General features: G+C 46.3%; 1 protein-coding gene across 1 annotated transcript in view; it reads right to left on the bottom strand.

Annotated features, from left to right (window-relative positions):
* LOC124622770 overlaps window positions 1-16,217 on the bottom strand; it is a 48,224-nt gene extending 32,007 nt beyond the window's left edge. Inside the window, exons 1-2 of the mRNA XM_047148561.1 lie at window positions 15,973-16,217; window positions 4,461-4,552 (exon numbers count right to left, since the gene is read on the bottom strand). Of these exons, the coding sequence (XP_047004517.1) occupies window positions 4,461-4,552; window positions 15,973-16,201 (321 nt within the window). The 5' untranslated portion in view covers window positions 16,202-16,217. The remainder of the gene's footprint in view (window positions 1-4,460; window positions 4,553-15,972) is intronic.
* Between the last annotated feature and the right edge of the window lie 8,198 nt (window positions 16,218-24,415).

Below are 24,415 nucleotides of genomic sequence, written 5' to 3'. Positions count from 1 at the left end.
GGAAGGGGAAACTTTATTGACACATTCCTGGGGTCAGATACATCACATGATCACACTGACAGAACCACAGGCACATAGACACAGGCAACAGAGCATGCACAATGTCGGCACTAGTACAGTGTATATCCACCTTTCGCAGCAATGCAGGCTGCTATTCTCCCATGGAGACGATCGTAGAGATGCTGGATGTAGTCCTGTGGAACGGCTTACCATGCCATTTCCACCTGGCGCCTCAGTTGGACCAGCGTTCGTGCTGGACGTGCAGACCGCGTGAGACGACGCTTCATCCAGTCCCAAACATGCTCAATGGGGGACAGATCCGGAGATCTTGCTGGCCAGGGTAGTTGACTTACACCTTCTAGAGCACGTTGGGTGGCACGGGATACATGCGGACGTGCATTGTCCTGTTGGAACAGCAAGTTCCCTTGCCGGTCTAGGAATGGTAGAACGATGGGTTCGATGACGGTTTGGATGTACCGTGCACTATTCAGTGTCCCCTCGACGATCACCAGTGGTGTACGGCCAGTGTAGGAGATCGCTCCCCACACCATGATGCCGGGTGTCGGCCCTGTGTGCCTCGGTCGTATGCAGTCCTGATTGTGGCGCTCACCTGCACGGTGCCAAACACGCATACGACCATCATTGGCACCAAGGCAGAAGCGACTCTCATCGCTGAAGACGACACGTCTCCATTCGTCCCTCCATTCACGCCTGTCGCGACACCACTGGAGGCGGGCTGCACGATGTTGGGGCGTGAGCGGAAGACGGCCTAACGGTGTGCGGGACCGTAGCCCAGCTTCATGGAGACGGTTGCGAATGGTCCTCGCCGATACCCCAGGAGCAACAGTGTCCCTAATTTGCTGGGAAGTGGCGGTGCGGTCCCCTACGGCACTGCGTAGGATCCTACGGTCTTGGCGTGCATCCGTGCGTCGCTGCGGTCCGGTCCCAGGTCGACGGGCACGTGCACCTTCCGCCGACCACTGGCCACAACATCGATGTACTGTGGAGACCTCACGCCCCACGTGTTGAGCAATTCGGCGGTACGTCCACCCGGCCTCCCGCATGCCCACTATACGCCCTCGCTCAAAGTCCGTCAACTGCACATACGGTTCACGTCCACGCTGTCGCGGCATGCTACCAGTGTTAAAGACTGCGATGGAGCTCCGTATGCCACGGCAAACTGGCTGACACTGACGGCGGCGGTGCACAAATGCTGCGCAGCTAGCGCCATTCGACGGCCAACACCGCGGTTCCTGGTGTGTCCGCTGTGCCGTGCGTGTGATCATTGCTTGTACAGCCCTCTTGCAGTGTCCGGAGCAAGTATGGTGGGTCTGACACACCGGTGTCAATGTGTTCTTTTTTCCATTTCCAGGAGTGTATAAGTAACATGTTATATGGGAGACATCGATATAAAATCACGTTCTCCCAAGTGGATTTTTTTTTACAAAATAATAGGCAAAAGAGTCAGTCACAGTTACCTCGTCTTTATGTACCGAAACACAAAGCTTTGTATTTGAAACTACCAGAATTATATTTCAAGTTTCCTGTAGACGTTATTGTAGGTGCCAAACAACCTACCTTCATTGCTGGACTTCAAACTAGCGCCTCGCAGTTACATTTCAATTCAGCAGATGGAAAGGACCGCTCGCAAAAAGAGTCTGTATATGGATATATTGGAGATGAATAAGTTAAGCCATTTGAACTTGAACAGATATAACAAACAGTGATATAGCATTGGACTGCGCAAATATACAAAAGTGGAGACGTAGCACACTTACTTGCAGAATTGCTGCGTTAGGCTTTCGTAAGGTACTAGATTTTTCCAGCGACTTCTTCCGCTTACGCATATATTTCGCACGCATTTCATCTGTATCTGTAATAAATTTCGCTCTACTATTTCCTTTCAATCCCGACGAAAGTTGTAATTCTGCCTGAGCAATAGATATGCAAAGAGTCGCAGACACTGGTACAGCTTTTTTGTGGTGACAAAAAATCAAATTTTTTAAATTTTTAATAAGTAAGTATTTCATCTCATTTCTTCACATTCATTCACATCTCTACTTTCTATAAATATATTTTTTATCGAAACGCTCTGGGTTTAAATAAAAAATCGAGGAGTTTTGAAAGCAAACATTTATTTCAACTTACAAACAGTACAACACGACATTTTAATCTTGCTACAGATGTACATCTGTGATCTATATCCAGCTCTTCATCTCTCGTGAAGGATATGTGTCAAAATTTCGAAATTTTGTTTAACAAAGGGAAAAGACAGCCGGCTTTGTCGTATATGTGACCGTCAACCTAATTCCCTGTAGGTGACACACACGACCCGGTAGCGGGATGTCTGGTTTCCTCGTCCCTCGTAAGCCAGGTTCACGTTGATCTTCAGATTCACCAGCCTGCATTGCAGTTACACTCCCCCAAATAGCCTACAGTCGACAGTGTCGTTTATATTCTGTACAACTTTCCGGCAATAGTTCCACTTTCACTCCTTTTCGTTGAATCTGAATGTCAGATTTCCGTTTCGTTATTGCGTGAAGGCATAGTGACAACAGTAACTGATCATTGTTTCGAGAAAAATAACTATTGTTGGCAACTGTTTTTCCGCTACTTTAGACCATGCGACTCGAGAGACGGTGTTAAATCTACGCGCGATATTCTACCGTGTGGCACTATCTCTGTTCCCCAAATACGCTGACAAAATTGTTGGCTTGCTCCAGTGCTCATTCTCGCGACCTGGTTGAGAAATTCATCAACACAAACAAGAGACAGATTGCACTTTATACTTCTACACGCTACTAATTCAATTTAATAGCGGAAAGAAATACCAACAGGCCGTTTTCTAATATTGTTACAACATGCCCATTGTCATATATACCCCGTCCTTAGTGGGTAGCAGAAGCATCTTACTCCCACCGTATTTTTATACCAATAACGGATCATGCATATACCAAGTGATGGTTGGTCTAAAGACATATGAAAGAACTGTTAATTAACTGCTGTTTGCCGATGACACCATGCTTTCAACCAGCAGAAAAGATGAACTTGCTGAACAACTAACAAATGTAAAGGACGTTAGTGTATCATGTGGATTAGACATCAATCTCAGAAAGTCCAGATCCACGATAACGGATCAGGGAGCGCAGGTCCAACTGATAGGTTGATTAAAGGAACTGGAAGTCGTGAATTCTGTCATCTATCTTGCACCGTCTGAGACAGGAGAAGCTGTGAAGATGAGAGGACGGAGCACTCTAGGGCGTGTGGTGTGAAGAAGATCGCCAAGATGTGGCAGAACAGAGCGGTAACGTTCCGCGCAGGAAGGCCGGCCTGTTGGAACAGTCGCGTTCTTTTACAGATGCGTGACACGAAATCTTAAGGCCAACGACAGGTAGCGTATTGCTGCATTTAAGCATTGGTTCTGGTGCAGGATGCTGGGCATAAATTAGACCGAAGGAAGAACAAATGCGTTCGTTGTTGAGCAACTCAGTATCTCCAGGCGCCTTTGTTTTAGCGTCACGTAAATAAGTATCCTTTTCGTTGGCCATATTGTGAGAAGAGATGGAGAAAATCTAGAAAAAATAGTCGTGGAAGACAAAATCGAAGAAACGAGACCGAGGGGAAGAGCAGAGAGCAGGTGGATGGATCAAATGAACAACTCCAGTGTACATCTTCAGCAGGCTCTGGGATAAGCCGATAACCGTCCGGGATGGAGACACTTGGTGCACGAGATCGCGACACTCAGAAATAAGTACGACGACTTGTGACTGTGACAATGGCGTGTGCCAAGTTTGGTAGGAATTGTTTCAAGCGTGACAGTACTGCTGATACGTCACCTGTGTTTGTTCCCATTCCATCACCCCCCCTCCCCTCCCCCCGCGTCCTGCGTGCTCCTAGGTTAACACGTCATCGCGATTGTCACCAAGAAGTCCAGCGACCAAAAGAACTATGGATTTTATACCAACATCGGTCGGTATAGAATAATTTTACAGGTCACGACGTCTCCTCCCCGGCCCAAAGCCTAGGAGTGATGTCGGTATATTACGCCCACTGTAATTTTGTGCCAAGAAAACAAATAATGATTCATGTATATACAAAATTTGGTCGAATTTGCTCCACACGTTGTTGAGTTACACTTCTATGTCAACCCCACTACCGAGTCTTACGGAAGGTAAATGGTTATTACCCACGCAGTGCTTCTCTCTAGATAATAAGTGACATGTGAGCTTACTTTGGATGAAATCGACCAAGGGGAGGACAAGTGGAACAAATAGACTTACATAAATAAGTGCAATGAGTTTTATAAATATACAGATGAGTGAACAAAGACACTTGTTTTCGTAGTCTTTTAATGAGCAGTTCGACGCAGGAGACTCCGCTCGGCAGCGTCGGACGGCTCGTGGTCGGGTGCATGTTTAGGCGGCGTGGGCGGCGTGGGCGGCGTGGGTGGCGTGGGCGGCGCGGGCGGCGCCGCCCTTCCTGGCGTGCGCGGCGCCGACTGCGCCGGTGCGGCGGGCCGCCGCGCCACCGCTGCTGCCGCCTGCATTCGAGCCTGCAAACACAAGGAGAGGCGGTCCAGCGTCTGTCTGCCCAGCGTGGCCGCGGGCCCAGCTCACCACTTGCTGCTGATAGCGTCTGCATCCACTCACTTTGCGATCAAAGCTACACTACTGGCCATTAAAACTGCTACACCAAGAACAAATGCACATGATAAACGGGTATTCATTGGACAAATATATTATACCAAAACTGACATGTGATTACATTTTCATGCAATTTGGGTGCATAGATCCTGAGAAATCAGTCACAGAACAGCCACCTCTGGCCGCAATAACGGCCTTGATACGCCTGGGCATTGAGTCAAACAGAGCTGCGATGGCGGGTACAGGTAGAGCTGCCCATGCAGCTTCAACACCATACCACAGTTCATCAAGAGTAGTGACTGGCGTATTGTGACGAGCCAGTTGCTCGGCCACCATTGACCACACGTTTTCTATTGGTGAGAGATCTGGAGAATGTGCTGGCAAGGGCAGCAGTCGAACATTTTCTGTACCCACAAAGGCCCGTACGGGACCTGCAACATTCGGTCGTGCATAATCCTGCTGAAATGTAGGGTTTCGCAGGGATCGAATGAGGGGTAGAGCCACGGGTCGTAACACATCTGAAATTTAACGTCCATTGTTCAAAGTGCCGTCAATGCGAGCAAGAGGTGACCGAGACGTGTAACCATTGGCACCCCATACCATCACGCCGCGTGATACGCCAGATTGGCGATGACGAATACACACTTCCAATGTGCGTTCAACGCGATGTCGCCAAACACGGATGTGACCATCATGATGCTGTAAACAGAACCTGGATTCATCCGAAAAAATTACGTTTTGCCATTCGTGCAAACAGGTTGGTCGTTGAGTACACCATCGCAGGCGCTCCTGTCTGTGATGCAGCGTCAAGGGTAACCGCAGCCATGGTCTCCGACCTGATAGTCCATGCTGCTGCAAATGTCGTCGAACTGTTCGTGCAGATGGTTGTTGTCTTGCAAACGTCCATATCTGTTGACTCAGGGATCGAGACGTGGCTGCACGATCCGTTACAGCCATGCGGATAAGATACCTGTCATCTTGATTGCTGGTGATACGAGGCTATTGGGATCCAGCACGGCGTTCCGTATTACCTTCCTGAACCCACCAATTCCATATTCTGCTAACAGTCATTGGATCTCGACCAACGCGAGCAGGAGCGTCGCGATACGATAAACCGCAATCGTGATAGGCTACAATCCGACCTTTATCAAAGTCGGAAACTTGATGGTACGCATTTCTCCTCCTTACACGAGGCATCACAACAACGTTTCGCCAGCCAACGCCGGTCAACTGCTGTTTGTGTGTGAGAAATCGGTTGGAAACTTTCCTCATGTCGGCACGTTGTAGGTGTCGCCACCGGCGCCAACCTTGTGTGAATGCTCTGAAAAGCTAATCATTTGCGTATGACAGCATCTTCTTCCTGTCGGTTAAATTTCGCGTCTGTAGCACGTCATCTTCGTGGTGTAGCAATTTTAATGGCCAGTAGTGTAGAAGTGTGCTAAGTGTACATATAGCGCGCGATCGCAATACAACGTGGTCACAACACTTCTAGTACAGCAAATAGCTGGTTACTTTCTCCCCTGTTGTGATCCGAACGTTATCTGATAAAAATCATTCCGAAAGTCTCATTTAACGCGGAACTAACGTTTCATTCATCGTATTCCTAGGATGTTCGCTTGGATGTTGTCCGAATGCATCTAACGAATAGAATGATTACATCTTACAAGTAACAACAATATTCCACTGGAAATTTGTCTCTCAACTCGTCTCTCTTTGTAACTGTTGACCCGCTTGCTTCCAGACAACAATTTGTTAAGTCACTTTGATATTTTTCGCTTATCAAAAACAGTGGTTCAAATGACCCTGAGCACTATGGGACTTTTAACGTCTGAGGTCATCAGTCCCCTAGACTTAGAACTACTTAAACCTAACTAACACACATCCATGCCCGAGGCGGACCCGCCAATATGAAAGAAAGCGGGGAGTGCTGTATCTTCTTTACAAAGTCAGCAGCTGCAGAGGGCTCAGTAATTACGAACTATGAACGTAGACTAATCATTCGATGTCAGCTAAGTGAACAATCCGTCAGGGTTGCCCAAATTGATGGTTGGTAATGTCATGACCTCACGAAACTACAATCTGCCAGCCATAAATGCGGGTTCTTTCACTGCTCGGATGAAGGCGCTTTGGTCCTATGACATATGAAATATTAGTTCATTTTATTACATGAATGATAAAAAGATTTGATACAATCCTTTCCCACAGGAGTGCTCGACAATTTACAACTGTTACTGGCTATTAAAGCATCACTTGAAGCACCAATTAACAAACTCATTTCTTGAAGAAAAATGTTCCTCATTTACATAAGTACCTCTCCATCTGAGACTTCCATAACTCTTTAGCTCTTCTCGATGATGTTGACTACTTCAGCTGAGGTCACATGCACTGGGCAGAACTTTTCCGTGATCGACTATAAATTTACCATAGTGCGAGGGCGGTGCTGTGCGGAGAGACAAGGCAGGTCTCCCGCAGCCTCTCCCAGTCGTCTTTGTGGACTGCAGCGAGATATCGCTGACGTATGTGGTACAGATGTGCACTGCCGAATTTGGTGCGGTACTGCAATATTTGGATGATACAACGAGTACTGTGACTGTGATGTGGAAATACGAACGAATAATCAGAGCTAGACGAAGACCAGGTGGCCCTCATGTGCCGACGGACAGGCGACGCCGAACATTCCGGAAGGTAGTCGAAAACACGTATGTAATCTGCGGAAGGAAACGCTCGTGAGCGCCAGAGGCCTACCATCAACCCAGCTAGCGCAGTGACTGCTGCGCATAGGGAGTTAATAACGTGCAATGGCTGACCAATGCCATGTATACATAACATTATCGTGGTCACCGCTAAGCGACTCTTTACGTGGCGTAAGGGGCAACGCCACAGGACAGTGATTTGGAACGATGAATCACTCTATACTCTCTGGGATTTGGATGGAATGATTTCTGTCTGGTGGATCACACTATACTCTTTGGAATTTGAATGGAATTGTTTCTGTCTGGCAGATCACGCTATACTCTCTGGGATTTGGATGGAATGGTTTCTGTCTGACAGATCACATTATACTCTCTGGGATTTGGGTGGATGACTTTTGTCTGGCGGATCATGCTACACTCTCTGGGATTTGGATGGAAAGGTTTTTGTCTGGACGATCACGCTATACTCTCTGCAATTTGGATGGAATGGTTTCTCTCTGGCAGATCACATTATACTCTCTGGGATTTGGGTGGAAAGGTTTCTGTCTGGAGGATCATACTATACTCATTGGGATTTGGATGGGTTGTCCTTTCTGGCGGACTCCGCTATACTCTGTGGGATTTGGATAGAAAGGTTTCTGTATATCGGATCATGCTACAGTCTCTGGAATTTTGATGGGAAGGTTTCTGTCTGGCAGATCACGCTATACTCTCTGGGCTTCGGATGGAATGGTTTCTGTCTGGCGGATGTGTGTGGAACGTTACCTGCCACCATGTGTAGTGCTGACAGGTGAGAACAGAGTAGGGCGTGTTACAGTAGGGTTGTTTTGCTTTGTGGTTTGGGTGCAGTCATCATTTTGCGTTTACGAAAATGCTACTTGGGAAAGGACATAAACACGTTTGATACCATTGTGTACTCTGTGACAGTAGAGTAACAGTTTGGGCGCGAAGACTGCTTGAATCAGCATCACAGTGCACCATCCAATAAAGTAGCTCGTAAGGCAATGAATTGTGGCCAGTAACGCTCCTGAAATGGACTGGTCTACCAGAATCCTGACTTGAACCCAAATGTGCACCTCGGGGATGACTCGAAGCATCGACTTCCCTCCAGAGTCCAACGTGACTAAGACTAAAGGACATTAGTCACCTAGGACGAACTAAGCCTCTTCTGTACTCCATGGATGCAAATCTGAGGTTAGTATTCTCTCACAGCCGCCTGACTGAAGACGGTGGAAGACAACTAGAAGAAGCCATTATGGAACTCAGCCTACAGGAATTGAATGAACCTCGAAGAGGAAGGGTGGACACATCCCACACTAATGTCCATAAATACGCATCTGGATAATTTTGATCGGTAAGTGCACGAGTGTGAGAAACGTTTAGCACGACTGTCGTGCACGACAGCTGGCTGCTCCGCTGCGCTGTGAATGGCAGCTGTGATTCTTTCTCCCGCAAGATGAGAAGTGAGGCTTCAGGGCGACGAACGTAACTCATCGTGCGCGCTGCCCATTACACTCGCGTAGGTGACTTAGGGGAGCAGGTGATGTCGCGAATGTCGCCAACCGACAGCGATGCAGTGTGCAGCAGGGACGGTCTCGCGTGGTGGAGATCCCTAGCTTAAGTTACCATGACAACCATCGACCCTTTCCTGCACGTATCCCGCTTCCACATTACTTCGACCGACAGTTTTCAGGTAAATTAGCCTCATAATATTCTTTCCGTTAGCAGTGTGAAAGAAATATACAGCTTAATGTAAACACACCGAACAGAAGGTTAAGCACCTTCAGCAGACAAGAATCTATTACTGCATAACGCAAGTTTCTTCCGATGCTCCATATACTGTTGAAACCGCTGACTGATGACTGGATGCAGTCATACTACCGCATCTTGGGGGAAGGGGGGGGGGTGTTGATAGCTACGATTCACTCGATAATCGCAGACAATTATGCATATACAGGGCTTCCAAGGCCTTTGTATGTCTTCATTTTTTTTAAAAATTCTGTAATTTTTTGTTTGATTTCAAACTGCTTTCCAGTACTCTTTCACTAACACTGTGACATTCCTCCTATCAAGTCTGAACGAGATACCTTTTTAAGTTTTTTGTATAATTCAATACGTTTACCCATACATCGTGAATGCATAAGCAGGGCTTCAGAAGTCCTCAACATTTGTTTGGGAGCAGTTATTGATTCAACAGCAACTGTAGTGGTATTTCCAGCAACAGGAGTGCCAACAGCAGCAGTAGCTGTAGTAGTAATATTATAACTAAAAAATAATACACACTACTTTCACATATTGGCGATGTCGGTGTATTATTGATCTTTTTGCTATCAAAATGTTTTATTATTGCATAGTATTGTTATCCTGTGCTGCTCTTGTCAGCCTTATTGTTACTGTAGTTTGTTGCTGCAAGGCCCATATTGTTACGAGTAAGATTTGTTTAGTGCTGCAGAAGCTGCTGTTCGAGAGACACGCCTTTTGCTATGGCTTCGACACGCAAAGCAAGAGAGTCAGTACGTGCAAATGCAGCTAGTTTTGAAAGTGCTGTGGCTCAGTGGTTTGAAGAATATGATTCTTGCGAGGAAGGAAATATTTTTGAAGATGCAAGTAGTGAAGAATTAGCCAATGAACCTGCAGATGTGAATATTGAGGCAGATGACAGTCCTTCCGATAATATTACTTCATCAGAGTATGAACCGCCATTAAAAGGTATAGAAGACTATACATACATTAGTCGGAATGGAACGATTTGAAAATTAGATCCTTCTGCAAATTTTCGTATGCCTGTCCATGATATCGTAAAGAAGGCACATGGTCCAGCCTGTGGTTTGAAAACCTGTAAACCTAAGGATGCCTGAGACTATTTCATCTCCAAGGAAACACTAGAGGAAATCATCAACTGCACGAATATTGAAGGCAGAAGAGTGGCTGCTTTACGTGGAAAAACGTTTCGCTTGCTGAAATGGAGGGTTTTCTTGGTCTCTTACTGCTTTCCGGTGTTGAGAAGAGTTGGGATGTCCCTATTAGAGAATTATTCTTGGACGAAAAGGCAAATTCTACATATAAAGCCACCATGTCAGTAAACAGATTCGAGGATATAAGGAGAATGATAAGATTTGATGACAGGTGTACCCGTGAAGCTCGATCTGCAGATGACAAACTTGCAGCTGTTCGCTATGTATGGGAACTATTTCTTGACAAGTGTAGAAATAGAATGATTCCCAATGATTCGCTCACAGTTGACGAACAGCTAGTCCCATTCCGTGGAAGATGCAGCTTCACCCAGTATATGCCCTCTATGCCCTCTAAACCAGCCAAGTATGGCATAAAAATATTTTGGTTATGCGATGCTACATCTGCATATGCTTTTGACGGAATTGTTTACACGGGAAGGAAGCCCCATGAACCTATTCAGAAAAATCTTGGATTGAATGTGGTGAAAGATCTTGCTAAAAGCATTGAACGATCATCAAAAGATATCACTGTTGACAACTTCTTTACTAGTGTGCAGCTGGCAGAAGAGATGCTTCAGAAGCAAATTACAGTGGTGGGAACAATCAAACAAAATAAACCAGAAAGTCCTAATGAGATGAAACCATCTGCCTCAAGAACGAGTCATTCGTCTTTGTTTGCATTTAGAGGTGACATTACAATGGTGCGTTATGTTCCCAAAAAGAAAAAGTCTGTAGTTCTCATAAGCACAATGCATCACGACAGAAACATTGATGAAACTCATGCAAAAAAGAAACCAGATATAATAAAGTTCTACAGGGTGTTACAAAAAGGTACGGCCAAACATTCAGGAAACATTCCTCACACAGAAATAAAGAAAAGATGTTATGTGGACATGTGTCCGGAAACGCTTAATTTCCATGTTAGAGCTCATTTTAGTTTCGTCAGTATGTACTGTACTTCCTCGATTCACCGCCAGATGGCCCAATTGAAGGAAGGTAATGTTGACTTCGGTGCTTGTGTTGACATGCGACTCATTGCTCTACAGTACTAGCATCAAGCACATCAGTACGTGGCATCAACAGATTAGTGTTCATCACGAACGTGGTTTTGCAGTCAGTGCAATGTTTACAAATGCGGAGTTGGCAGATGCCCATTTCATGTATGGATTAGCACGGGGCAATAGCCGTGGCGCGGTACGTTTGTATCGAGACAGATTTCCAGAACGAAGGTGTCCCGACAGGAAGTCGTTCGAAGCAATTGATCGGCGTCTTAGGGAGCACGGAACATTCCAGCCTATGACTCGCGACTGGGGAAGACCTAGAACGTCGAGGATACCTGAAATGGACGAGGCAATTCTTCGTGCAGTTGACGATAACCCTAATGTCAGTGTCAGAGAAGTTGCTGCTGTACAAGGTAACGCTGACCACGTCACTGTATGGAGAGTGCTACGGGAGAACCAGTTGTTTCCGTACCATGTACAGCGTGTGCAAGCACTACCAGCAGCTGATTGGCCCCTACGGGTACACTTCTGCGAATGTTTCATCTAACAATGTGTCAATCCTCATTTCAGTGCAAATGTTCTCTTTACGGATGAGGCTTCATTCCAACGTGATCAAATTGTAAATTTTCACAGTCAACATGTGTGGGCTGACGAGAATCCACACGCAATTGTGCAGTCACGTCATCAACACAGATTTTCTGTGGACGTTTGCGCAGGCATTGTTGGTGATGTCTTGATTGGGCCCCATGTTCTTCCACCAATCTCAATGGAGCACGTTATCATAATTTCATACGGGATACTCCACCTGTGCTGCTAGAACATGTGCCTTTACAAGTACGACACAACATGTGGTTCATGCACGATGGAGCTCCTGCACATTTCAGTCGAAGAGTTCGTACGCTTCTCAACAACAGATTCGGTGACCGATGGATTGGTAGAGGCGGACCAATTCCATGGCCTCACGCTCTCCTGACCTCAATCCTCTTGACTTTCATTTATGGGAGCATTTGAAAGCTCTTGTCTACGCAACCCCGGTACCAAATGTAGAGACTCTTCGTGCTCGTATTGTGGACGGCTGTGATACAATACGCCATTCTCCAGGGCTGCATCAGCGCATCAGGGATTCCATGCGATGGAGGGTGGATGCATGTATCCTCGCTAACGGAGAACATTTTGAACATTTCCTGCAATAATTTCATTTTAGACTTAACATTTAATGAATATAGACAACATAATAGAGAAAAATCCTGATTAATTCTACATGACAAACTGGAGCAAAATGTTACCTGTAATGCAAATGTGATAGCGCCACATAAAAGTTATCATGTGACACTAAGGCATAATTTTTTCCCTTGATATTGTTATAAATGTGAATGCCATAACCTCCAAATCTCTTAACGCGAAATTTCTTTATTTGCTATTTGGTGGACAGCAAATAAAGCCACTCAAGATTGTGAAACTTCACCGAAATGTGTTTGGGTGTTAAACAAGAGGAATTTGTTCAAGGGAGAACAGCGTTTCCGTTTGCCCGCGAAAGGCAAAGGTCCCGAGTTCGAGTCTCGGTCCGGCACACAGTTTTAATCTGCCAGGAAGTTTCAGCGTTTCCGTAAATATACAGGGTGTCTCAGGAGGAACGGGTAGTATATGGATACGACAGAAACAATAATTCGAAGCGGCAACGTCTATTAAATATGCGCTATAAACTACTTACATTAAGAGATACACTGCAGCGCCAAAGACTCCGGTATAGGCATGCGTTTTCAAATGCACACATATATAAACAGGCAGAATACGGCGCTGCGGTCGGCAACGCAATTGTTACATCGGTTTCTCTTGCTACAATGGCAGGTTATCAAGATGTGAGTTTGAAGATGGTGTTATAGTCGGCGCACGAGCGATGGGACACAGCACCTCCGAGGTAGCGATGAAGTAGGGAATTTCCCGTGCGACCATTTCACGAGTATACCGTGAATATCACGAATCCAGTGCAACATCACATCTCCGACATCGCTGCGGCCTGAAAAAGATCCTGCGAGGACGGGACCGAAGACAACTGAAGAGAATCGTTCAACGTGACAGAAGCTCAATCCTTCCGCAGAGTACTGCAGATTTCAGTCCTGGGTCATTAAGAAGTGCCTGCGTGCGAACCATTCAACGGAACATCATCAATATGGGCTTTCGGAGCCGAAGGCCCACTCGAGTACCCTTGATGACTGCACAACACAAAGCTTTACGCCCCGCCTGAGCTCGTCAACACTACATTAAATTGTTGATGACTGGAAACATGTTGCCTGGTCGGACAAGTCTCGTATCAAATTGTGCCGCGCGCTTGGATTTGTGCGGGTATGGAGACAATCTCGTGAATCCATGAATCCTGCATGTCAGAAGGGAACTGTTCAAGCTGGTGGAGGCTGTGTAATGTTGTGGGGAGTGTGCAGTTGGAGCGATATCGCACCCCTCATACGTCTACATACGAGTCTGACAGGTGACACGTACGGAAGCATCCTGTCTAATCACCTGCATGCATTCACCCCAGACGTCCGGAATTACTACAGAGTGGCTCCAGAAACAGTCTTCTGAGTTTAAATACTTCCGCTGGTCACCAAACTCCCCAGACATGAACATTATTGAGCATATCTGGGATGCCTTTTAAACCTACTGTTCAGAAGAGATCTCCACATCCTCGTACTCTTACGGATTTACGGACAGCCCTGCAGGATTCATGTTGTCAATTACCTCCAGCACTACTTCAGACGTTAGTCGAGTTCACGAGTGTTGCGTCACTTCTGCGTGCTCTTGGGGGCCCTACACGGTATTAGGGAGGTGTACTAGTCTCTTTGACTCTTTAGTGTATGAGTAGTTCTTCGTCTTGGTATTGTGCATCAGATGTGTTATACTACAAAAAAAAAAAAAAAAAAAAAAGGTACTTGTATGGTAAACAATGCATATCTTAAGAGGTATGACGACTTGTTCATCTTTTCTACTGCGAAACCACCTCTTATACTAAACAAATGTTCATAATTCTTAAGCTACGCACTTTAGAGTCGTTTCACTAAGTAATTTTTCTTGTTCTGGTGCGTAGAACCTCCTCTGAAAATATGGAAAATGAAGAGCTTGCAGTAGAACAGATTTGTTTCACGTATCGAAGACTGCTTATAGCTCTTAGACAAAAGTCATGGAATAGCTTCTGATACCGTATCGGTCGTCCTACCTCCCAACGCAGTGCAGCACGGACTCAACAAGTCGTTGGAAGTCCCCTGCAGAAATGTTCTGCCGTGCTGCCTCTATAGCCGACCATAGCTGCGGAAGCATTGCCGGTGCAGGACCTCTCGATTATGTCCCATAACTGTTCGATGGAACTCGTGTCGGGCGATCTGGCAGGCCAAATCATCCGCTAGAATTGTCCAGAATGTTCCTAAAACCAACTGCAAACAGATATGGCCCAGTGATGTGGCAGATTGTCATCCGTAAAAAAAATTCCATCGTTCTTTGGAAACACGAAGTCCATGTAAGGCTGCAAAAGGTGTCCAAGTAGCAGCTGGACGAGAGGAACCAGTGCACTCCGTGTAAACACAGTCCACACAATTATGGTGCCACCACAAGTTTGCACAGTGCCTTGTTGACAATCGTGAGTCCATGGCTTCGTGGGGCCTGCGCTACATTCGAACCCTACCACTAGCTCTTACCTACCGGAATCTAACGCCAAAATTTGGCCACACTGTCCTAACGAATACGTTCGTCGTACGGCCCACGCTGATTTCTGCAGTTACTTCACGCAGTGTTACTGGTCTGTTAGCACTGACAACTCTAAGTGAAACCCGTCGGCCACTGCGTTGTCGGTAGTGAGTTGTAATGCCTGAAATTTGGTATTCTTGCCAGACTCTTAGCACTGTGCATGTCGGAATATTGAAAATATTTCCGAAATGGAATGTCCCGTATGTCTAGCTCCAACAACAATTCCGCATTCACCGTGCCGCCACAATCACGTCGGAAACCTTTTGACAACGGTCAGCTAAGAACGGATGGCTGTTCTGGCAATGCACTGCCCTTTTGTACCTTGCGCACGCAATACTACCGCCATCTGGATGCGTGCATCTCACTATCCCACGAGTTTTGTCACCTCAGTGTCTGTGTTTTAGAGCCCATGTTTACGAAAGGTTTTTGCTTAGAATGATCATTCCTTTCATATGCCCAAATGTTGAGAATGCCTTTTGTGACACCCTGTATATACGACGCAAAAAAAAAAGTGGTTCAAATGGCTCTGAGCACTATGGGACTTAACATCTGAGGTCATCAGTCTCCTAGAACTAAGAAGTACTTAAACCTAACTAACCTAAGAACATCACACACATCCATGCGCGAGGCAGGATTCGAACCTGCGACCGTAGCGATCGCGCAGTTGCAGACTGAAGCGCCTAGAACCGCTCGGCTACACCGGCCGGCAAGCAACATAAAAAGAGCTTCAACCTCGAGATGACTATCACTTCATTTAGACGCTTCAATTTTCTAGGAAGACTGACACTGCGTAAATGTAAAATCGCGACTGCTCTTGTGTTTATGAAGGCAGGGCTTCAGCTGCTGACCGAGACGCCCTGCCTCACGTAACTGACAGACACAGATAGCAGCTGCTATAAGCAGGTACGGAACAGATGAGAGGCGAGAAGGCCGCAGCGCCGCTTACCCACGTGCTCAGCCCACTCGTATATGGGGGACTCGTGGCCGAAAGCGGCGTTCCAGGCGTCGTGGGCGGACTCCTCGCCCGCGCTCGCCGCCCCCTCGATAGCGTCCACGCAGCCGGGGCAGATGGCGTTGAAGAAGCCGCCGGCCGCCTGTTGCTGCGCGCCGCCGGGCGCTGCACAGTAGCCCAGGAGGAACGTCCCGGCGACCAGTACGGCGACGGCGTGCTTCATTGCTGCGGCTGTTGCGAGTGCCTGCCGAGGTGTGGCTCCGCTGTGCGCACTGTGCTCCTTTTATTAGGATTTTTATCGGTGGAAACGGTGAAGGGCGTCTGGAGATTACACGCGACCGGCAGCCGTTTTGCGATGTCCTCACCCCGAAAATTTTACAGAAAAGTGCTGAGTGGAACTCGTAACTACAGGTTAGTTGTGCGCTAGATTATAGAAATCAGCTAGGTGTCACGGTCGTCGTCTTTCCAAGGAGATTAAGTGTCCCAGAAACGGTGTCAGTTTTCGTGACCTCGTTTGATAACAGAGTGAGATACGAGAAAAGTTAGCACTGTGGTGACGTGTTCAAGAACGAGGGTAGTAAAAGTGAAGAGTGCGCTCACGGACCTTGGTTTCAATGTGACAATGTTTCGCCAAGCATAGTCCAACAGGACCTAATTAACCATTTCAGACACTCTGGCTACAGTTTTGTATATCAACTTTCACTCTATCTTCAGTGCAAAAAATGTTCAAATGTGTGTGAAATCTTATGGGACTTAACTGATAAGGTCATCAGTCCCTAAGATTACACACTACTTAACCTAAATTATCATAAGGACAAACACACACACCCATGCCCGAGGGAGAACTCGAACCTCCGCCGGGACCACCCGCACGGTTCATGACTGCAGCGTCTGAGACCGCTCGGCTAATCCCGCGCGGCTCTTCAGTGCAACAGAAGTATTTTTTTTTTCAGTGGAAACCTGAGGTACATGTTTGTGAATGTTCAGTCTTTTCATAATGCGCAAGTGCTGCCAAATGTTGGGCACCACGGTGAAAATATCAGCAAGTCAATGAAGCTGTGCGCAGCAGCTCGTGACACACATTACACAGATGTTGATGTGTACATAGTAACGGGTAACAATGGTAAATTTTTGTTGTTGTATTCTACTTCCGTCATTTTAACTTACCCTCAGGTAGGGGTGTAAGCAGTTTCCAAAACTATCACACAGTACTTGCAGCTGGCTCCCACACTATTACGCTGAGATAGGGACGCCACCACGGTATTACTGAGTGAGAGGTGCCAACTTTTCCGTCAGGTAAGGTACGCCAGAGGGTCGTCGCGGTAGTGGCCGCGACAGCGGGTCGCTCTCTTGCCTGCCAGCTTCCTTACACTCTGGACGCGTCCGCCAGTCCTTCCTATTGCGGGCGTAATGCACTCTCCGTATATCATGTGCGGTTCACTCCGCGGCTGTAGCCAGGTTCCACGATCATTGTACCCCTTAGTGGTAGTTTTTGGGAATAAAACCCATTTATCCCTTAATCATGGCATTTATCATTTTACGTGTAGGAAAAATGCCTTCGATCCTCACCTGCTATCATACTGACATGCACAGTTGAATGGTTCAAATGGCTCTGAGCACTATGGGGCTTAACTGCTGAGGTCATCAGTCCCCTAGAACTTAGAACTACTTAAACCTAACTACATCACACACATCCATGCCCGAGGCAGGATTCGAACCTGCGACCGTAGCGGTCGCGCGGTTCCAGACTGTAGCGCCTAGAAGCGCTCGGCCACTCCGGCCGGCTGCACAGTTGATTCGCCGTGTACAAACTCTAGTGATTGATCGATGAGCAGATACGGAGCAAAAAAAGGTCTAATGAACTTGTGTCCGGAAATACATGGTTTTCATGATAAAGACAATTTATTCAATCATACACTGTTACAGAGACTGCGGTCTAATACACACTGTACCATGCAGCCACGGTTTACAGTATGTCTTGAAAATTGTTTCCATGTACCTCAATGCATGTGTGTACACGCCATAGCATGTTCAGTCTCACACGTTCACATTTGTCAACACCATCCAAACAGTGTTAGGGCAGCACCAATACGCTGCTCCATTGTCTCCATATATGGAATGGGCTCTGCACATATGATGCTTTTGAGATGGCCCCATAACCAGAAATTTCACTGGTTGAGATCCGGTGAACGGGCTGGTCGTGCAAGTAGACACTCTCGAACGATCCATAGACCTGGGAACACTCGTTGAGATGCGTCCGGACGTTAACGGCACCATTATGAAGCAGCCACGTAACCCATTGAATCATCAATGGTACTTGTTACAGCATGGTAGGCAAAGTCACTCGCAAGAAACGCCGATAGTTCCGGCCTGTTACGCGACGTGAAAGCAAAACTGGTCCCAAAATACGGTCGCCAATTATCCTGGCTCACACATTCCGGCTGCACCGATGCTGATGATTCGCTGTCGCCGTACCATAGGAACTCTGCATACCATCCCACAGACGACTGTTATGAAAGCCGAAGATGTCACTCCGTGTAAAGGTGATCTCATACGATGGATGACACACATCCCAGAATCGAGCTTACCCGGTGAAGAAACCAACGACGAAACTGCTCCCAATAAGCAAAGTCTGTCGCTAGTAAGCCCTGCATACGCTGTAAGTGATAAGGGTCGTAACAATTGTCATGGGGAATGCTCCACACGGCCGTCTGGCTTACCCTGTACTGGCGGGTCAACTGCCATCCACAGTGTTAGTCACGTTTTTATCCAAATATGGTTCCCGAACTTCTCGGGTACGTCCTTCATGATTTCCTGCTTCCTGAAACAACCCCGTCTCAGACAAACGGTGCAACACTATTGCAAACATTGCAGCGGGGATTGGTCTTCTGAAACAACCTCGCTGCCCGCCGCCCGTTGTCATTTGCCTTTCTGTAAGTAAACACAATGTCCGCAAGCTCTCGATTCGAATACAGAACCGTTGTGTACAACGCTACATCACATCCACTACAAGGTGAGTCAGCAAGAGAAATGAATCGGACACAACATCACGAATTAAGTATGGCAGGAGAGGGCGCTAGGGAATGACGTATGAGGAACAACATCACGCTCTAGGAGGAAACCATGCTTACTGTAACGCTGCATGCATGGTACAACGCGTGTTAGATCGCAGTCTCTGTAAAAAGTATGATTGAATAAATGGTCTGTAGCATGGAAACCATGCATTTCCTGATATAAGTTCATTAGACCTACTTTGTTCCCTATCCTCTCATCGATCAGTTCCTACAGTTTGTACACGATGGAAAAAAATCACCCTGTATAATTGAATACTGTTATTGTTATTTTGCATGTTAATTACTGAATGTTCACACCACTACTTACGAAAATAGAGATGTTTCCGTAATTAATTGTTTTAATCCACAAAATGAAGCGAAGTGTACAAAGTATGTACAGAAAACGGGTACATATTTTTGCATAAATTTTACATCTAAAATCATAAAAAAAAATCCCGGAAGAGAATTACCACATAAAGAAAAATTTTCCTTTTTCTAGAAAGAATTCAGGACTGAAACGGTTAACATTTGATCTTCCTCTTCCCGAGAATTTTTAGGACAGTCAGACGCATGTACTTTAAATTACAAGCTTGTAATTCACTGAGGTGTCGTAGTTACTTCATTATTTATTTGTAATTTGATGCTCTTGGACAGTCACAAGTACATTTAAAACGGAAAAGTGGAAATATCAAACGTTCCAAATGAAGAATCTCTTACACGTCGGGAGAAACAATAAGCAATGTATCTAAAAATGGTTCAAATGGCTCTGAGCACTATGGGACTTAACTGCTGAGGTCGTCAGTCCCCTAGATCTTAGAACTACTTAAACCTAACTAACCTAAGGACACCACACACATCCATACCCGATGCGGTTCCAGACTGTAGTGCCTAGAACCGCACGGCCACCACGGCCGGCAACAATGTATCTCTTTCTGTATATAGCTTACGTATATAGCTTCAGAAGATATTCTGCTACCACGGAATTATGCTGCTTACCTCATCATTGCAAAGAATCTACATCTACACCTACATCTACATGATTACTCTGCAATTCACATTTAAGTGCTTGGCAGAGGGTTCATCGAACCACAATCATACTATCTCTCTACCATTCCACTCCCGAAGAGCGCGCGGGAAAAACGAACACCTAAACCTTTCTGTTCGAGCTCTCATTTCTCTTATTTTATTTTGATGATCATTCCTAACTATGTAGGTTGGGCTCAACAAAATATTTTCGCATTCGGAAGAGAAAGTTGGTGACTGAAATTTCGTAAATAGATTTCGCCGCGACGAAAAACGTCTTTGCTTTAATGACTTCCATCCCAACTCGCGTATCATATCGGCCACACTCTCTCTCCTATTACGTGATAATACAAAACGAGCTGCCCTTTTTTGCACCCTTTCGATGTCCTCCGTCAATACCACCTGGTAAGGATCTCGCACCGCGCAGCAATATTCTAACAGAGGACGACCGAGTGTAGTGTAAGCTGTCTCTTTAGTGGACTTGTTGCATCTTCAAAGTGTCCTGCCAATGAAACGCAACCTTTGGCTCGCCTTCCCCACAATATTATCTATGTGGTCTTTCCAACTGAAGTTGTTCGTAATTTTAACACCCAGGTACGAATTGACATTCTTGAGAATTGTACTATTTATCGAGTAATCGAATTCCAACGGATTTCTTTTGGAACTCATGTGGATCACCTCACACTTTTCGTTATTTAGCGTCAACTGCCACCTGCCACACCATACAGCAATCTTTTCTAAATCGCTTTGCAACTGATACTGGTCTTCGGATGACCTTACTAGACGGTGAATTACAGCATCAACTGCGAAAAACCTAAGAGAACTGCTCAGATTGTCACGCAGGTCATTTATATAGATCAGGAACAGCAGAGGTCCCAGGACGCTTCCCTAGGGAACACCTGATATCACTTCAGTTTTACTCGATGATTTGCCGTCTATTACTACGAACTGCGACCTTCCTGACAGGAAATCAAGAATCCAGTCGCACAACTGAGACGATACCCCATAGGCCAGCAGCTTGATTAGAAGCCGCTTGTGAGGAACTGTGTCAAAAGCTTTCCGGAAATCTAGAAATACGGAATCAACTTGAGATCCCCTGTCGATAGCGGCCACTACTTCGTGTGAATAAAGAGCTAGCTGCGTTGCACAAGAACGATGTTTTCTGAAACCATGCTGATTACGTATCAATAGATCGTTCCCTTCGAGGTGATTCATAATGTTTGAATACAGTATATGCTCCAAAACCCTACTGCAAACCGACGTCAATGATATGGGTCTGTAGCTCGATGGATTACTCCTACTACCATTCATAAACTCCGGTGCGACCTGCGCAATTTTCCAGTCTGTAGGTACAGATCTATCGGTGAGCGAGCGGTTGTATATGATTGCTAAGTAGGGAGCTATTGTATCAGTGTAATCTGAAAGGAACCTAATCAGTATACAATCTGGACCTGAAGACTTGCCCGTATCAAGCGATTTGAGTGGCTTCGCAATCCCTGAGGTATCTACTCATGCTAGCAGCTGTTCGTGTTTCAAATTCTGGAATATTCCATTCATCTTCCCTGGTGAAGGAATTTTGGAAAACTGCATTCAATAACTCCGCTTTAGCGGCACAGTCGTCGGTAACAGTACCATCGGCACTGCGCAGCGAAGGTATTGACTGGGTCTTGCCGCTTGTGTACTTTACATACGACCAGAATTTCTTCGGATTTTCTACCAAATTTAGAGACAATGTGTCGTTGTGGAAGCTATTAAAGGCATCTCGCATTGAAGTCCGTGCTAAATTTCGTCTGCAAATTTTAGCCAATCTTCCGGATTTCGCGTTCTTGTAAACTTTTCCGTTGCCTCTGCAACAGCGTTCGGACCTGTTTTGTGTACCGTGGGGGATCAGTTCTATCTCTCACCAATTTATGAGGTATGAATCTCTCAATTGCTGTTGCTGCTATATCTTTGAATTTGAGCCACATCTCGTCTACATTTGCATAGTCAGTTCGGAAGGAATGGAGATTGTCTCTTAGGAAGGTTTCTGGTGACACTTTATCCGCTTTTTTAAATAAAATTATTTTGCGTTTGTTTCTGGTGGATTTGGAAGAAACGGTATTGAGCCTAGCTACAACGACCTTGTGATCACTAATCCCTGTATCAGTCATGATGCTCTCTATTAGCTATGGATTGTTTGTGGCTAAGAGGTCAAGTGTGTTTTCGCAACCGTTTACAATTCGCGTGGGTTCGTGGACTAACTGTTCGAAATAATTTTCGGAGAAAGCATTTAGGACAATCTCGGAAGATGTTTTCTGCCTACCACCGGTTTTGAACAAGTACTTTTACCAACATATCGAGGGAAGGTTGAAGTCCCCACCAACTATAACCTTATGAGGGGGGTATTTATTTGTTACGAGACTCAAATTTTCTCTGAACTGTTCAGCAACTATATCATCGGAGTCTGGGGGTCGGTAGAAGGAGCCAATTATTAACTTAGTTCGGCTGTTAAGTATAACCTCCACTCATACCAATTCGCACGGGGTGTCTACTTCGACTTCACTACAAGATAAACCACTGCTGACAGACACAAACACTGCACCGCCAATTCTGCCTAATCTATCTTTCCTGATCACTGTTTGAGAATTCGTAAAAATTTCTGCAGAACTTATTTCAGGCTTTAGCCAGCTTTCTGTACCTATAACGATTTCAGCTTCTGTGCTTTCTATTAGCGCTTGAAGCTCAGGGGCTTTGCCAGCACAACTACAACAATTTACAACTACAATTCCGACTGTATTTGTCATGCACCCTTTGAGATTGCAGCCCACCCCGTACTTTCCCGAGGCCTTCTAACCTAAAAAAGCGTCCACTCCACGCCACACAGCCTCCGCTACCCGTGTAGCTGCCAGCTGAGTGTAGTGAACTCCTGACCTATTCAGCGGAACCCGAAATCCCACCACCCTATGGCACAAGTCAAGGAATCTGCAGCCAACACGGTCGTAAAACCGTCTGAGCCTCTGATTCAGACCCTCCACCCGCCTCTGCACCAAAGGTCCGCAGTCGGTTCTGTCGACGATGCTGCAGGTGGTGAGCTCTGCCTCCATCTCGTAAGCAAGACCGTCAGCCTTCACCAAATCAGATAACCGCTGGAATCCAGAGAGAATTTCCTCAGATCCAAAGCGACACACGTCATTAGTGCCGACATGTGCCACCACCTGCAGCTGGCTGCACCCTGTGCTCTTCATGGCATCCCGAAGGACCCTTTTTACATCAGGAATGACTCCACCCAGAATGCACACGGAGTGCACACTGGATTTCTTCCCCTCCTTAGCCGCCATATCCCTAAGGAGCCGCATTACGCGCCTAACATTGGAACTCCCAACTACCAATAAGCCCACCCTCTGCGATTGCCCATACCTTGAAGGCTGAGAATCATCCACTGAAACAGGGCAGACAGCTGCATCTGGCTCAGCCAGAGACAGTGCCTGAAACCTGTTTGTCAGACGCACCGGGGAGGCTTTCTGATCAGCCTCCAGGGACGTCTTTCGCTGCCTGCCACGCCTTGGAACGACCTTCCAATCAACCACAGGCGAGGGCTCAGCCCCACTGCGGGCAGCAACCGGGGCAACCACAGCGGCAGACCGATCTGGGGACAGACGGGACGAGGTGGACATCCCCGTGATACCCAAGTCCGGCTCGCCACAGTGGTGCCCATGGGCAACAGCCTCAAGCTGCACGACCGAAGTCAGCGCCGTTGCAGCTGTGAGCGAAGGGGTGCCAACTCACTAGAGAAATTAGGAAATATATAATTTATTAAGAACGTTCAACCAAACAACTGACTGGTTCTGCCATTAAGAAAGTGTTTGCTTCAGGTCCCGTTATTACTGAAGCACTGCATTTAATTTATGATAATACAGCTACAGAAACACAACAGTAATGTTTTAGCTAATAGGACTGCAGTCAACAAAAATCAGTTCTCATATCTTTTACATATTTACAAATGAATAACAAAATTAACTTCAAGGAAAATATCTTTCAGTACTCACTCCTGTTTCGTGCACAGCGCCACTCATGGGACGAGATATTGCAAAGTTTGCCTTACAACTTCCTGAGTTTTTGAGGAAAAAATGGCGATATCGTCAACAGGGCTGTCCAGAGATCCGGCAAAACCAAACAATGGACTGCCCTGAACGATTTTTGGCACCGGCACCGACATCTCGATGTAGAAACAGCCGACCACTACATACATACGCTCTTACAATTCTGAGTAAAACAAAAACTCCATCTTTTGTGAAAGGCGTTTCGTAACGTCGTTGCCACTTGACCCTCTGTTGGATGAAATCCTGAACCTCCTCTTAAAGTTCGGATTGTCTTGCGAGCTG

Source organism: Schistocerca americana, chromosome 7 (assembly GCF_021461395.2).
Source record: "Schistocerca americana isolate TAMUIC-IGC-003095 chromosome 7, iqSchAmer2.1, whole genome shotgun sequence".
Classification (NCBI taxonomy): Eukaryota; Metazoa; Arthropoda; class Insecta; order Orthoptera; family Acrididae; genus Schistocerca; species Schistocerca americana.
This window is presented reverse-complemented; position numbering and strand designations above follow the sequence as displayed.